The 17273-nt window shown below is 39.8% G+C and overlaps 1 protein-coding gene across 4 annotated transcripts in view; it reads right to left on the minus strand.

The window, feature by feature from the left end:
* Positions 1-17273, minus strand: part of LOC123273313 (neurocalcin homolog) — a 265515-nt gene that overhangs the window by 8878 nt on the left and 239364 nt on the right. For all 4 annotated transcript variants that reach the window (XM_044740719.1, XM_044740720.1, XM_044740721.1 and 1 more), the window contains one exon: positions 1801-2013. In XM_044740719.1, coding sequence (XP_044596654.1) covers positions 1801-1870 — 70 coding nt within the window. In that variant the 5' untranslated portion in view covers positions 1871-2013. The remainder of the gene's footprint in view (positions 1-1800; positions 2014-17273) is intronic.

The following is a 17273-nucleotide window of genomic DNA, read 5'->3' on the forward strand; positions in this document are numbered from 1 at the left end:
CAAACTGGTAGCGTATGCGGATGATGTTGCCGCAGAGATCGTCGCCAAACACCTCGACGAGATTCAACATCTGTTTGACATCACTTTTGAGAAGATCAACCAGTGGATGGATACAGTGAACCTACAACTGGCCAAGCAGAAGACCGAAGCAGTGCTTATTACCAACCGAAAAGAAGTTGAAACAATTAAGATAAAAGTCGGTGACCGAGAAATCACATCACAACCTCATATACGATATCTGGGAGTGATGCTTGATGCCCGACTCAACTTCAAGCAGCAAGTGGAACACGTCTATACGAAAGCGTCAGTAGTGAGAGCTAGTCTCGCACGATTGATGCCGAACGTCGGAGGCCCAAAGCAGAGCAGGAGGCTACTATTGTCATCAGTAGTCACATCGGTGCTCACCTACGGAATATCAATTTGGGCTGACGCACTAGAGGTGCAAGATTCATGGAGAAAAGCTGGACCAATATATCGTATGAGTGCCCTACGAGTTGCAAGCGCCTTTCGAACAATATCAGAGGAAGCAGTGTGTGTCATTTCCGGAACTTTGCCGCTCAGAGTCCTAGCTGAGGAAAGACGGAACCTTTACCAACGAAAGAGGACAACCACACAAAGTGCCGAGGAACTCAGAGCTGAAGAACGGCAGAACAGCATCGCACAATGGCAATCGCAGTGGGACGCCGCGACAACAGGGAGATGGACACACCGTCTCATACCGAAGATCGACGTTTGGCTAAACCGAAGTCATGGCGAGGTCAATTACTATCTGACGCAGTTGTTGTCAGGACATGGATTTTTTCGGACGTATCTTTACCGCTTCAAGCATGATGATTCACCGGAGTGCCCGTCCTGCCCAGGAATCAATGAAGACGCGGAGCACGTTTTCTTTGAGTGCCCACGATTTTACCCACAGCGAGATGAGCTGGAGATGATCCTAAAGAAGAAAATCCAACCAGAGACAATAGTAGAAGCAATGTTGTCATCAAGAGCCTCCTGGAACGCCATCAGCACATTTGCAACAGAAGTCCTTATAGACTTGCGTTCCATCGAAAGAAGAAGAACAAATGACAACAACTAGAAGAAAGGTAAAATAACACCTTAGCTATCAGAAGCAAAAGCAGTAGCTAGATCCTCCCCTCACGAAGTAATGCCTAACGGCGGTTTCCATGAGGGATTAGGGGAAAGAGGAAAAGGGGTTTAGGGTTTAGTGGGTAGGGGCACTAGCGTCGAGTTTTAGTATGACACTGCGTCGAGTCGCCACATATCCAGGACAAACAACTATGCCTAGAATCCGTAAAAAGGATTCCCCCCCCCCTTAAAACAAAAAACAAAAAAAAACACAGACACACACACATACATACATACAAACATACAGACACCATCGCAGGAATAGTCAGGGAAGCTTCCTAAGACCTCAAAACGTCGAGATCTGATGAAAACTCGATTTTCGACAAACGGGGTAAAAACAATAACTTCCCGATTTTAGAAAATTTACAATTTTCTTAGCGGGAAGTTAAAAATTTAGATTGTCTTATGACTTACGGGGTACTGTCCGTGCAACCTTCAGCTTTTCATCGTTACATCGCTTTAATGTTTGATCCACCTTAATAGCTAACAATTAAAAAACTCGTTTTCATAACATTTTTTTGTTAAAATATAAACCATAGCAAATATTAATATATGTATTAATATAGTGATGACAATCATTTATATATCGCTATTATAATTGCCATTGATTCTATTATAAATTTTTGTAAAAAATTGATATCGATAAACATTATTTATTTCGATAATTACCTGAAAATTCCGTATTCTGCTTCAGATCTTCGAGTACTTCTGGTTTAAGTTTACTATTTTGTTTCCCCATTGTCTTTATTTAAATTTACGAAGAAAATGATACTCTTAAAATAAAAATGATAATTGTTAATGTCCAAAATATGTGTGTGCCTGTCTAATCCACAGTATTACGAAATAAATATGGAGCTGTGTCACCATGAGCCTCAAAATTTTCTGCAAAAACAAAATTAATTCAAATGTTAATTTCTGTTAACACGTATACTTACAAATATTCTTACATTTAAGGGGGTATTCTGGTCTAGAAATTTGAAAAAATTGATTTTTTTTTGCATCTTTTCAAAGTTTAGACCCTTAAGAACATGTCCTTTAATGGATTTATCAAAATTCGAATTATTTTCGTAGATACAGTAGATTTTGTGACGCAGTATCTACGCCGGCCGATCGGAGCGAGTCACACAATTACGAGCTTCTGATTCTTCAAAAAAAGGCAGAACAGCTCGATTAGCAGAAAGAACCGCAAAACATCGAGTATGTAGAAGAACAAGGCCCAATGTATGGATCTGGGATCGCCAATTAATTCAAAGTAAGTATTAAATATTATTATCTGAGTTATTCTACTAGAATTGTTTCTCAAACTTTAAACGCATTTATCTCGAAACTACTTTTTTTGAAGTGGTTGACATGATATCTCAAGCTCTACGAAACCGATTCCTTTGAAATTTGGTGGGAATTTTTTTTATATATCTCTCTATCGCGTCTGCTTTGAATTTTAAAAAATTTCAATTTGAAGTTTTTTTAAAAAATTCAAAAAGGTACAAAAAGAGGGGTAAAAAAATTGATATTTCGTGTCGACGCCATTTTGTGAATTTTTTTTTTTTGGCTAAGGTCAACGGGATAGAGACATCTTTACTAATTGAGAATTTTTCAAATTTTTCTGTTTCAGATCACTACAAGGGTTGCAGCCCATGGATTCATGTCAACCAGGGTGCACCGTTTTTTTTTGTAGCTCCCACCTAACCGACCTGTAATTTTTCGAATTTCTCATTTTTTTTTTTCAATTTTTTTTAATATTCTTGAAATGTCAATAAACATGATATAAAAAAAGGATCATAAAAATGTTTTTCCTTTTTTTTTATGTTAGTTTGAAAAATGCCTAAAATTTAGGCTTCTAGACCAGAATACCCCCTTAATATACGTGATGGTTCCATATAAAAACAATATCAATAATTTTCTATCGCAAAAATTTTAAACTCTCAAAAATCTAGACAATTATTTAGTCATCTCACTTCTTAAAGATTGTATTTGAAGCCCATATAAACACCATAATGACTATTTTCAAGATAAAGAGCGTCTCAGTCCAAAAATATCGCAATCAGAAAATTTTTATGAAATGGCTTTGTTTAAACATTCTCACACAGAAAAAAAAATGTTCTTGAATCAAGTATATAATTTTGAAGAACTTAATATTCTTGATTTAAGTAGAAAAATTTTATATTTAATGAAATTTTTCTTGATTTAAAGAAATTTTATTTCATTCAAGAATTTCGTCTTGATTCAAGACAATTACCCTCTTCAAAATTATATTCTTGGTTCAAGAATTTTTCTCTTGAATCAAATTAATTTTTAACTTCCCGCTAAAAAAATCTCAGATATTCAAAAATCAGGAAGTTATTGGTTTTACCCGTTTTACAAAAATCGAGTTTTCATCAGATATCGCCGTTTGAAGGTCACAGGAAGCTTCCCTGACTATCCCCGCGAGGGTGTCACTATGTCTGTTTGTATGCATGTATGTATGTATGTATGTATCTGTGTGTGTGTGTGTGTGTGTGTGTGTGTGTGTGTGTGTGTGTGTGTGTGTGTGTGTGTGTGTGTGTGTGTGTGTGTGTGTGTGTGTGTGTGTGTGTGTGTTTTTTTAGGGAGGGGAATCCTTTTTACGGATTCTAGGCATAGCTGTTTGGCCTGGATATGTGGCGACTCGACGCAGCGTCATACTAACTCGACACTAACGCCCCTACCCACTAAACCCTAAACCCCTTTTCCTTCTTTCCTCTAATCCCTCATGGAAACCGCCGTCAGGCATTACTTCGTGAAAGGAGGATCTAGCTACTGCTCTTCCTTCTGAAGGCTAAGGTGTTAACTACCTTCCTTCTATCTTCTGCTATTTGCTCTTTTTCTTTCGGTGGAACGCAAGTCTTTAAGGACTTCTGTTGCAAACGTGTTGGTAGCGTTCCAGGCAGCTTCTGATGACAACATTGCTTCTACTAGTGAATCTGGTTGCATTCTCTGGTTCAAGATCCTCTCCAGTTCTTCACGCTGTGGATCGAAACGAGGACATACAAAGAAGACGTGCTCCGCGTCTTCAGCAGCTCCTGGGCAGGACGGGCACTCCGAAGAGTCATCGTGCTTAAAGCGGTGTAGATACTCTCGAAAACACCCATGTCCCGACAACATCTGCGTAAGATAGTAATTGACCTCACCGTGATTCCGGTTAAGCCAAATGTCGATCCGAGGTATGAGACGGTGCGTCCACCTACCCTTCTCTGCAGCATCCCATTGTAGTTGCCATCGGCCTATGCTCTTCTGCCGTTCTTCAATTCTAAGTTTTTCAGTGATCAGTGCAGTTGACCTTTTTCGTTGGTAAAGGGCCCGTCTTTCCTCTGATAGAACTCTAAGAGGTAAGGTTCCAGCAATGACGCACACTGCTTCTTCTGATATAGTGCGGAAGGCACTAGCTACTCGTAGGGCACTCAGTCGATATACTGGTCCAGCCTTTCTCCATGATTCTTGTGTCTTTAATGCGTCGCCCCAAATGGATATTCCGTAATTGAGCACCGATATGACTACTGATGACAATAATAGCCTCCTGTTCTGTTTTGGGCCTCCGACGTTCGGCATCAGTCGTGCGAGACTAGCCCTCACTACTGACGCTTTGGCACTGACATGTTCCACTTGCTGCTTGAAGTTGAGTCGGGCATCAAGCATCACTCCCAAATATCGGATATAAGGTTGTGATGTGATTTCTTGTTCGCCGACTTTCAGCTTAATGGTCTCTACCACTTTTCTGCTGGTAATAAGTACTGCCTCAGTCTTGTGTTGCGCCAGTTGCAGGTTCACTGCGTCCATCCACCGGTTAACGTGCTCAAAAGTGAGATCGAACATATGATTTATCTCGTCAAGGTGTTTGGCAACGATCACTACGGCTACGTCATCTGCATATGCTACGAGTTTGACGTTTCTTGGCAGAGTTAGTCTTAATAGACCGTCATACATAATGTTCCACAGGAGCGGGCCTAAAACTGAACCTTGTGGTACCCCTCCAGTAATATCATACTCCCTCGGACCGTTCTTCGTGTCATACTTCAGGACCCTGTTTTCAAAGTAGCTTGCTACGATCTTAAGCAGGTATTCTGGTACATTCTTCTCTTGGAGGGCCTGCATGATGCATTTCCAATTGGCGGAGTTGAAGGCGTTTCTGATGTCTAGTGTCGCCACCAGGCAATACTTCTTCGTTCCACCTTTCCATCTGGTTCCTGCGATTGCTTCCTTGGCCGTATCAACAACCTGTTTGATTGCGTCCAGGGTTGATCGTCCTTTCCGGAATCCATACTGATTGTCTGCCAGGAGTAGGTCGACTACTGCTTCAATTCTCTGGTGAATTATGCGCTCAAATATCTTACCCGCCGTATCTAACATGCAAAGTGGTCGGTAAGATGACGGTTCGTCTGGTGGTTTCTTCCGTTTAGGTAACAGTACCAATCGTTGCTGTTTCCACTTACGAGGAAAAGTCCCCTCCTTGAGGCATGCATTATAAGCGTCGAGGAATAATGTTGGAGCTGCCTTTATGATGGTTTTCAAGGCTATATTAGGGATTCCGTCCAATCCCGGCGCTTTATTATTCCCTACACGGTTACAGGCCTCCAGTAGTTCTTCTTCAGTGACAGGTGGAATGTCGTCCAGTTCGCCTGGCGCCAACTGGTAATCGAAGTTGCGTTGCTGTGGGAACAGTGCAGTGACGATTTTCTGAAGAAGTTGAAAACACGTAGGTGATGGCATTTGTTGTTTTTTCAGGTGGGTCATAACCACCTTATAAGGCCTACCCCACACGTCTTTATCCACCTCGTATATAAGCTCTTTCCAGCATCTTCTTTTGCTCTCTTTGATGGCTTTATTCAGTTCACGACACGCCTTTTTGTACTCTGCGATCAGCTCCACTGAGTTGAGCCGTTGATAGCCGCGCTGGGAGATTCTTCTCTTTCTATGACACTCTTTACGGAGGACGCTGATGTGGTCGTTCCACCAATGCACCGAAGGTCTCGAATTTATGCCACGTTTACGAGGCATACTGGCATCACAAGCATGTGTTACTCTTCTCATCAGGTCCTTAGTATGTTGTTCTGCACATCCAGTGTTGATCGGATCACCATCGAGGGCTATTAGCAATGCTTCTGGGTCAAAAGATTTCACCTTCCAACCAACGATGTTAGACTGCTTGATTGGTCTCTTGAGGTTCTGGTCGTTTGATATTTCCCAGAATATCGCATGATGGTCGCTGGAAGTGTAGATGTCCAACACTTTCCAGTTGTAGTCACCTCTAGCAAGGCTATTACTGACAAAAGTGAGGTCTACAATTGAGCTTGCGTCACCTTTGGTGTAGGTCGGCGTATCACCACTGTTGAGCGAAACTACATCTAGTGTAGTAAAGGCCTCTAGTAGTGCTTTCCCTCGTGCGTTGGTATGTTTGCTGCCCCAGTCAACTGCCCAGGAGTTGAAGTCCCCGGCTATCGCTACTGGATGGTATTGCTTCGCATCTTCAGTTAGTCGATCCAAGAAATCAGTGAAGTCAACAATGGAGAGGCTAGGTGGTGCGTAGCAGCTATAGAAGCGGATGCCCTCTACTGATACTGCTACAAAGCCGGCATTGCTGTTGTCGACTGCATTTTGGAAAGGGAGCTTGCCACATGACCAGATGACAGCTTTGGATGTGCTATCAGCTTCCCAGGGTTGGGTACTCAGGTGTTTATATGGCTCTGCTATTAGTACCAAGTCAAGCTCTAATTCTCGCACGGTCTGCATGAGCAGGTCATGCGCGACTTCACAGTGATTGAGGTTAAGCTGTAATATCCTCATGTTTGATTGCTTGTCAATCTCTGGAGTGCCTCTTTGTATACCGTGCACCTGTATGTGCCGGCGTGATGGGCAGCGTTCTCTGCGCTCTTATTTTCCGCGCATAATACACACTTCGCTGGGTTTTTACAGTCCGCAATCTTGTGTCCTTCTTGGCCGCATCTGATGCATAGCTTGGATCGATCTGTCTTGCTTCTGCACTGGGATCCGTGGTGCCCGAAATGCCAGCATTTGTAGCATTGGGTAGGTTTCCTCGTGGCTCTAATTCGGCAGTTGACCCAGCCAATTCGGATTTTACCGCTTCCTTCTAATATCTTCTGAGCTGCTGCAGCCGGTAGTGTCACGACAGCGGTTTAAGTACCTCTGTAGGCTTTGCGGATCTTGATTGTCTCTGGTAGTATTTCGCAGAGCTCCTTGGTTACCGTATGCAGGGCAGCCTGAATATCCTCCTTTGTTGTGGTGTCATCTAGGTCTCGAATCTCGATGTCTTCTTGTGGCCCTTTGCAGATCACTTTGGCCTCCTCCTTAAGAATGTTTGCGATGGTATGTTGCAGGCCTTGAGCTTTGTCCACGCACTTCCGCGAAATCGTAATCAGCAAGTCCCCGCTTCTGGTCTTGTTGATCTTGTCCACTGTTGTGCGAACTTGCTCATCAGGGACGTCCTTCTTTATGCGACGCAAAATCTCGGCGTACTTTGCTTTCTCGGCCGGGCGGATGATCAGTGCGTCGGGCCTGATCCATTTGAGCGGTTTTTTGCGCTTAGGCTCCGGCCTGGGCTTCTTTGGAGGCTCCTTTGGGAGCTGTTCTTTGGCTAGCCTCCGTTTCTCTTTCCTTGTGTGGACATCTTTCCAATCAGTCGCGTCTTTTTTTTCGGCGTTCTGCTTCATCACGTTTTTCGGAGGACTTGGTTTCAAGTCCTTTCTCTTCGTCAATCGCCCATCTATTCCATCTGGGGAGTTTCGGTCCTTCCTCTTGTTAGACTTGTTGGAAGTATGACCTTCGTCTTTAGCATCAGATTCACCGTCAGCATCGCCTCCGGTGTCCATTGATTCTTCGATCTCCACAGAAAGTTGACTGCTCTTCTCCGGCGTAAAACGAGGAGTGAGTCGTCGAGGTGACTGCCATTCTTCGTCCAGTTTTTTAAACCTTCGAAGGGCGTTAACTACCCCGGTTGCCTTGGTCTTTATCTCTTTATGGATATTGACCTTTGATTGGACAAACTCATGCAGTTCGATGGTCAGCTTTTCGAGGCGTTCCAGCGCTTGCGTCCGCTTCATCTCAGCGCTTACGGTAATCGCTGCTTCTTGAGCGTGAGGCCCACTAATACTCCTGTCCTTTTCTTGATTTTTCGTTTCTTTCATGGTTTTGAGTGATACTCCAAAGCAAAAGGTCGTCTCCAAACGCGATGCTCCCGGAAGTGGAGGGGTGATCACTCTTACAGCTACCTCCATTGTTATAAGAGCTTTCGGTTATTGAAGCGGGAAATCTCAACCACTTCGACCCTGCACCTGCTTCCTTCATCGGCTTCCTCTTGCTCCCGTGGGTGCGGCACGTAGATGCCGGGAGTTATCACGTACACCGCGCTATAAGGATCATTTCGCACATCTCTTTCGAGCAGCATCACCTTATCCGCTTGCGTACGTGACCCTAGGTCAGATGGTGTGACCAACCCTTCCTGCCGAAAGGGGAGTTTTCGTTTTATACCGCGAGAGCTATTTTATTTCGCTCTTACCCTCTGCTCCGAAGAACAGCGAGCTTTCTCCAACCCACAAGGATACACGGACGGTGGCTGTTACTCTTCAGCTCCGATGCCTGATTTGGTCCGCGAGGGCTATTTTATTTCGCCCCAATCCGCCGATCTTACGACCGGTTAGGACCCCCCTATCCACCACCTGGGGACGCACCCGGTGGGAGTTTGGCTTCTTCCGACGGGTGTGTGTGTGTGTGTGTGTGTGTTTTTTTTTTTTTTCTTTTCCCCTTATGAGGGGGAATCCTTTTTACGGATTCTAGGCGTAGCTGTTTGGCCTGGATATGTGGCGACTCGACGCAGCGTCATACTAAAACTCGACGCTAACGCCCCTACCCACTAAACCCTAAACCCCTTTCCTCTTTCCTCTAATCCCTCATGGAAACCGCCGTTAGGCATTACTTCGTGGGGGGAGGATATAGCGACTGCTCTTCCTTCTGGTAACTAGGTATTATTTTACCTTTCTTCTAGTTGTTGTCATTTGCTCTTTTTCTTTCGATGGAACGCAAGTCTATAAGGACTTCTGTTGCAAACGTGTTTGCGGCGTTCCAGGCAGCCTCTGATGACAGCATTGCTTCTACTATTGTCTCTGGTTGGATTTTCTTCTTCAGGATCATCTCCAGCTCATCGCGCTGTGGGTAAAATCGTGGGCACTCAAAGAAAACGTGCTCCGCGTCTTCATTGATTCCTGGGCAGGACGGGCACTCCGGTGAATCATCATGCTTGAAGCGGTGAAGATACGTCCGAAAACATCCATGTCCTGACAACATCTGCGTCAGATAGTAATTGACCTCGCCATGACTCCGGTTTATCCAAACGTCGATTTTCGGTATGAGACGGTGTGTCCATCTTCCTGTTGTCGCGGCGTCCCACTGCGATTGCCATCGTGCGATGCTGTTCTGCCGTTCTTCAGCTCTGAGTTCCTCGGCACTTAGTGTGGTTGACCTCTTTCGTTGGTAAAGGTTCCGTCTTTCCTCAGCTAGAACTCTAAGCGGCAGAGTTCCGGAAATGACACACACTGCTTCCTCTAATATTGTTCGAAAGGCGCTTGCAACTCGTAGGGCACTCATACGATATATTGGTCCAGCTTTTCTCCATGAATCTTGCACCTCTAGTGCGTCAGCCCAAATTGATATTCCGTAGGTGAGCACCGATGTGACTACTGATGACAATAGTAGCCTCCTGCTCTGCTTTGGGCCTCCGACGTTCGATATCAATCGTGCGAGACTAGCTCTCACTACTGACGCTTTCGTACAGACGTGTTCCACTTGCTGCTTGAAGTTGAGTCGGGCATCAAGCATCACTCCCAGATATCGTATATGAGGTTGTGATGTGATTTCTCGGTCACCGACATTAATCTTAATTGTTTCAACTTCTTTTCGGCTGGTAATAAGCACTGCTTCGGTCTTCTGCTTGGCCAGTTGTAGGTTCACTGTATCCATCCACTGGTTGATCTTCTCAAAAGTGATGTCAAACAGATGTTGAATCTCGTCGAGGTGTTTGGCGACGATCACTGCTGCAACATCATCCGCATACGCTACCAGTTTGACACATCTTGGAAACTTCAGTCTCAGGAGCCCGTCATACATGATATTCCACAGAAGTGGACCAAGAACAGAGCCCTGTGGCACACCACCGGTTATATCATACTCTTTCGGACCATTCTTTGTATCGTATTTCAGCACTCTATCTGTAAAATAGCTAATCACTAGTCTGCGAAGATATGTTGGCACGTTCTTCTCGTCGAGAGCTTGCATGATGCAGTCCCAATTAGCGGAATTGAAAGCATTTTTGATGTCCAAGGCAGCCACCAGGCAGTACTTCTTCGTTCCACCCTTCCATCTAGTTCCTGCGACTGCTTCTTTGGCCGTATTAACAACCAGGTTGATCGCGTCCAGGGTTGATCGTCCTTTCCGGAATCCATACTGGTTGTCTGCCAAGAGTGGGTCGACTACTGCATCTATTCGCTGATGGATTACACGCTCAAATATCTTACCCGCCGTATCTAGCATGCAGAGTGGTCGGTAAGATGACGGTTCTTCTGGCGGTTTCTTTCCTTTAGGTAAAAGTACTAACCGTTGCTGTTTCCACTTACGAGGAAAAGTCCCCTCCTTGAGGCATGCGTTGTAAGCGTCTAGAAATAATGTTGGTGCTGCCTTTATGATGGTTTTCAAGGCTATATTAGGGATTCCGTCCAATCCCGGCGCTTTATTATTTCCTACCCGATTACAGGCCTCCAACAATTCTTCTTCAGTGACAGGTGGAATGTCGTCCAGTTCATCTTGCGTTGACTGATAATTGAGACTGTGTTGCTGTGGAAACAGCTGTGTGTGTGTGTGTGTGTGTGTGTGTGTGTGTGTGTGTGTGTGTGTGTGTGTGTGTGTGTGTGTGTGTGTGTGTGTGTGTGTGAGTATGTAAACCTCTCATAACTTTTGAATGGCTTGACCGATTCGATCGCGGTTTGCGCCATTCGAAAGAGCTTGTCCGATCTTAGATTTTGATTATAATTTGGACCGATTCAGACCGATAGATTTCGAGAAATCTAAAAAAAGTTTTTTCAAAAGTGGTTTTTTTGGAATAACTTTCGAACGGCTTTATCGATCAACTCCAAAAACTAATCAGCTTTTAACTTTAAAAAACCACGTTGATCGCCGCTAATCTGGTCAAAATCGGTTGATTTATTCGAGAGATATCGTGCAGGAAAGAAAACCCAAAAAAGTGTTTTTCCGGAATTACTCCGAAATTCCTGGTTTGACCAATTAAAACTTAGAAATTCTTTATGAAGCTTAAAAACTGCGTAGAATGCCGCCAACCGCGTAAAAATCGGATCATTCATTCAAAAGTTATTGCGGTTTAAAAATTCAAAAAATAGTGTTCTATGAAACTTTTATCAGACTTTTGAGCTTAAAGAGCTCAAAAGCATAGAAGAGGTATCTTTTTGAGCTTGGAGTACTGAGCTTGAAAATCAGTATTTTCGGAGATATTTGATGATATTTTTTATAATTTGACGCAATTTTCGATAAACATTTGAAATTACTAAAAATTCATCATTAAATATCTCTGAAAATTTTGATTTTAGCGACTTGGTGTTCAGGACTTTTTTTTGGAGGAAATTGAATGCTCTACAAGTTTTTCATTCACATTTTTTCTGTAGCTCTTGTCATTCACGAGATAAATGCGAAAAAACGCGAATTTCATGGGAAAATAAAGTTTAGAGGCCTGTACTACCTCGCTAATTCGAGTTACGGCTTAGCCGCAATGGACACTTTTGTAGAGCATTCAATTCTGAAAAAAATCCATTCACGGTCAAAGCAATGCTATGAAATGCCACTGAGCTATAGAAATTTAAACATAAAAAAATCAAAATTTCTGTGTTTTTTTAAGGGGAAATCTTTAAACGCCTGGGTCGAGGTCTTAATATTATTATTAAGGGCCCAAACTTTCAGGGTATTTTTTTTTTTTGAGTACTTGCAACAAAATTTCACGATGGGACTGAAAAAAAAAATTTAGGAAAACGGTTGACCTTAAAGGCCATCTCTGCAACTTCCCGCTACTTCCATACCTAAGTGCTCAACAATTCACTTATTTTTTAAGCTCTTTGAGCTCAAAAATATAATTTGTGTGTAATTTTAAGCTCTCCGAGCTCAAATAAATCGCTGTTCTGTGCTGTTAGCTCTTCGAGCTCAAAAGGTTGATGGAAGTTTTATAGAATACTATTTTTTGAATTTTCAAACCGCAATAACTTTTGAATGAATGAACCAATTTCCTCGTGGTTTACGGCATTCAACGCAGTTTTTTAAGTTCTTTGAAAAAACTTTAAGCGCGAACTGATCAGACTAAAAATTTTATAGAAATTCTGAAAAAAAAACATTTTTTTCAATTTTTTTAAACAACGATATCTCACGAATAAATCAACCGATTTTGACCGGGCTGGTGGCAATCAACGTGGTTTTTAGAGGTCAAGAGCTGATTAGCTTTTGGAATTGATCGGTTTAGCCGTTTAGAAGATATTTCAAAAAAACGAATTTTTGGAAATTTTATTTTTGAGATTTCTCAAAATTGATCGACTTAAATTCTGTAAATTAGTATCAGAATTCTAGGGGAAAAGAAACTCTTCAGAACGCCGCTTATTTCGATCGAATCGGATGATCCGTTCAAAAGTTATGAGAGATTTACATACATACATACATACATACATACACATTAAGGTGTCCGTTATTTCCCAAGTTGACTTTTTTTTCGCGATCGCCCCCTGGATTTTTAGTTCTTGACCTAAAAAAAAATATCTTACCCAAATAAGCTCTTAATTACCAAATTGAACCGTGCCGAAGTCGAGTTACATTTCCCATTTAAATAACATGGGAATTTGGAACTTTTTGCAATTATTTTTTTTTTCTCAAAAAAAATGTCACCACGATTATGATCAGTGAATATTCTGATGAGAAATTGAATGCTCTACAAAAAAGTTCTCTTATAATTTTTCGATAAAATCATTCCTTTAGAAGTTATTTGTGGTTAAAGTTGTGTTTATAGTTATTATCATAGTTTTGCAGTCTTGCTGTAAAGTTTTTTGTGTTATAATCATTTATTTTATCTATAAATGTTCCAAAAATTTTATCAAAATGATTAATAGTTACAGTAACGTTAACAATACGATGTGTTGAATACATTTTTAATAATATTGCCGCTTATTTGTATTTTTTCTGTCTCTATTCACATTTATTTGTTAAGCAATTTTTAGTCGCATTATGATAAGTATTCATGAATTTGTTTGTTTTTGTTTTCATGAATATTTACACTAAATATTGTTTTTGTTCTTTTTTATGCGTTAAATTGTTGATGTATTTTTGAATTCATCGAAGCGCTCTTTCGGCTACACCGTTAACAATTGTAGATTATTAACAACGTCTAATCCTTCCAAACAATCATTATTGGTGACTCATGTCTCAAAGTTAATCTCTAGCAATTTTTTATTTATGTTGAATCAAAAAAAAAATTTTCATCGAATTTGAATTAATAAAAATTAATTTATTTAAGACAGAAATCAATATCTTTTTTTTTTGAATTGATAATTTCATTATGTGCATTAACTATATAGCGTTCAGGGGGAATCAAAATCGAAATTTTCATCACATTTTAATAATTTAACGTAGTTTTATACTTAAAATAATTCTTGATTGAAGAACCAGTAGGAACGATAATTAAGAGGCACTGGGCAGCTATGAATAAATTTTTATTTTTATTTAGAATGATTAATGTAATTTTCATGTGAAAAATTAGTGGTAAGTCTCAAGTTGAGGCTCTGGGTGGTTTTCTGAATAAAAATTACTGTAATCATTCGAAATAATAATAAAAATTCATTCATAGCCGCCCAGGGCCTCTAACTGACCCTCGCTACTTATTTTTCAATCAAAAATTACTCTTATTACTCCGAATAAAAATAAAAATTAATTCATAGCTGCTCATTGCCTCTCACTGACCCCCACTACTTGTTTTTCATTTAAAAATTACTTTTATTATTCCAACTAGAAATAAAAATTCATTCTTACTCGCTCAGTGTCTCTTACACACCCTCGCTACTTATTTTCTGAATAAAAATTGCTCTAATCATTCGAAATAATAATCAAAATTCATCCATAGTCGCTCTGTGCCTCTAACTGACCCTCGCTAATTATTTTTTTAATAAAAATTACTTTAATTATGTGAAATGAAAATAAAATTTATCCATAGCCGCTCGGGGCCTCTAACTGACCCTCGGTACGTATTTTTCAATTGAAAATTACGCTGATTATTCGAAATAATAATCAAAATTCATCCATAGTCGCTCTGTGCCTCTAACTGACCCTCGCTAATTATTTTTTTAATAAAAATTACTTTTACTATTCCGAATAAAAACTAAAATTAATTCATAGTTGCTCATTGCCTCTCACTGACCCTCACTACTTGTTTTTCATTTAAAAATTACTTTAATTATTCCAAATAAAAATAAAAATTCATTCATAGCCACCCAGGGGCTAGTACTTACCCTCGCTACTTGTTTTTCAATTAAAAATTATTTGAATGATTCGAAATAATAATAACAATTCATTTATAGCCGCCTAGTGCCTCTAACTGAATCTCGCTACTTATTTTTTAATTAAAAATTATTCCAACTATTCCCAATAAAAATAAAAATTCATTCATAACCGCCAAGTGCCTCTTACTCGACCTAGTTACTCGATTTTCAATCAAAAATTACTTTAAATATTCGAAATAAAAATAAAAATTCATTCATAGCCTCCCAATGCTTTTAACTGACCCTCGCTACTTATTTTTCAATTGAAAATTATTCTTATTTTTCCGAATAAAAATAAAAATTTATTCATAGCCACCCAGTACCTCTTACTCACCCTTGCTACTTATTTTTCATTTATAAATTACTTCAATTATTCTAGATCGAAATAAAAATTCATCCCAAGCCGCCCAGTGTCTCTTACACACCCTTGCTACTTATTTTTTAATTAAAAATTATTTTAATCATTCGAAATACTAATAAAAATTCATCCATAGCCGCTCAGGGCCTCACACTGACCCTCGCTACTTAATATTAAATTAAAAATTACTGTTATTATTCGAAATAAAAATAAAAATTCATTCATAGCTGCCCAGTGCCTCTTACTGACCCTCGCTACTTATTTTTTATTTAAAAGTTACTTTAATTATTCTAATTAAAAATCAAAATTTTGTCATGGCTGCCCAAGGCCTCTAACTGACCCTCGCTACCTATTTTTCAATTAACGATTACTTTAATTACTTCAAATAAAAAAAAAAATTCAGACACAGCCGCCCAGTGCCTTGTTAATGATTGTTTAATCAACAATTACTTTAATTTTCCTAATGAATAAAAAAGTCCAGTAACTTTTGCCCTCTGCCTTTTTCTGAGCCCCGCTACTGATTCTTCATTAAAAATTTCTTCAATTATTTCAATTAAAAATCAAAATTCAGTCGTGCCGATTGAGTTCAGTAAAATCTCATTTTTTTCCTGTCGAATTTGGTCAAATCTTGTGCCTGTAATAAAAAAAAAAAAATATCCTCACTCACATTCATACGTGCATTGTTACCGTTACACTGACGCTAGCCCACACTAGCGCACGATCTCACACATTCACCTAGCATCACGTACGTCCGCCGTCCACGTTTGTTCCGTCCCCACTCTCGGTCTACTGCGCGAGACGCAGGCAGCAGATCTCTCGTCTTACTCTCGCGTCTCTTTCTGCCTTTCCACTCACTTTTCATTCTTCTGTCGCACGCTCCTGATTGGTCACTTTCATTAATTAATTATTAATTATCCATGCGTCTGATTCAAAAATGGCTAAGGACTTTTCGTCTCAGAATATTTTTCTCTTTCGATCCCTACAATGGGGTGCGCGACTTCTGGGACACCCTGTATAACTTTTATATGTGAAGTTATATACTATAGTATGGAGTTATATACTATAGTATGAAATTATTTGCATCACTCGAGTGGTATGGAAGATTTCATACTAACTTTACCATCTCTCTATACCTCTGCGTATAAATGATGCAATTTCGAAAATTAATTTCTCAAAAACGGTGTGGTGAATCGATCTGAAATTTTGGTAGTGAATTGTTAATATATTTATCTTTCGATAAAAAAATTTCATAATTTTCTTGGAATATGCCTTGCAGAACCCAACTGTCTTAATCATTTTTCGTTTTACGTGAAGTTATGTATTTGAATCGAAAAAAGTCAAATCAGCTTTTTCACCAGTTAAACACCACAGATGTTTTTTGAATTTGTGCAATACTGCCTCAGAAATTTTCTTAACGGTCGTCCTGTAATGATACAGTCTTTATATAATTTATATCTTGGTATAGAGCTGATCTTACATGAGGTGCCAAAAACCAAAATGATACATAAATAAATACTATGAATGAACAAACATCCAAAAGATTTTGTTGCGTTTCAAGATCTAACTCGAAAATGTCCCGAAAAATATATATTTTCAGTGAATAAATCGCTTTTGAGATCTAGCGTGCATGGTGAAATGCAACTGGTTTATAAAATTTGATTTCATTGGCACTCTAATAATGCAACTAACAATTGCTTAACAAATAAATGTGAATAGAGACAGAAAAAATACAAATAAGCGGCAATATGATTAAAAATGTATTCAATACATCGTATTGTTAACGTTACTGTAACTATTAATCATTTTGATAAAATTTTTGGAACATTTATAGATAAAATAAATGATTATAAGACAAAAAACTTTATTGCAAGACTGCAAAACTATGATAATAACTATAAACACAACTTTAACCACAAATAACTTCTAAAGGAATGATTTTATCGAAAAACTATAAGAGAACTTTTTTGTAGAGCATTCAATTTCTCATCAGAATATTCACTGATCATAATCGTGGTGACATTTTTTTTGAGAAAAAAAAAATAATTGCAAAAAGTTCCAAATTCCCATGTTATTTAAATGGGAAATGTAACTCGACTTCGGCACGGTTCAATTTGGTAATTAAGAGCTTATTTGGGTAAGATATTTTTTTTTAGGCCAAGAACTAAAAATCCAGGGAGCGATCGCGAAAA

Source organism: Cotesia glomerata, linkage group LG10 (genome assembly GCF_020080835.1).
Source record: "Cotesia glomerata isolate CgM1 linkage group LG10, MPM_Cglom_v2.3, whole genome shotgun sequence".
NCBI classification, from domain to species: domain Eukaryota; kingdom Metazoa; phylum Arthropoda; class Insecta; order Hymenoptera; family Braconidae; genus Cotesia; species Cotesia glomerata.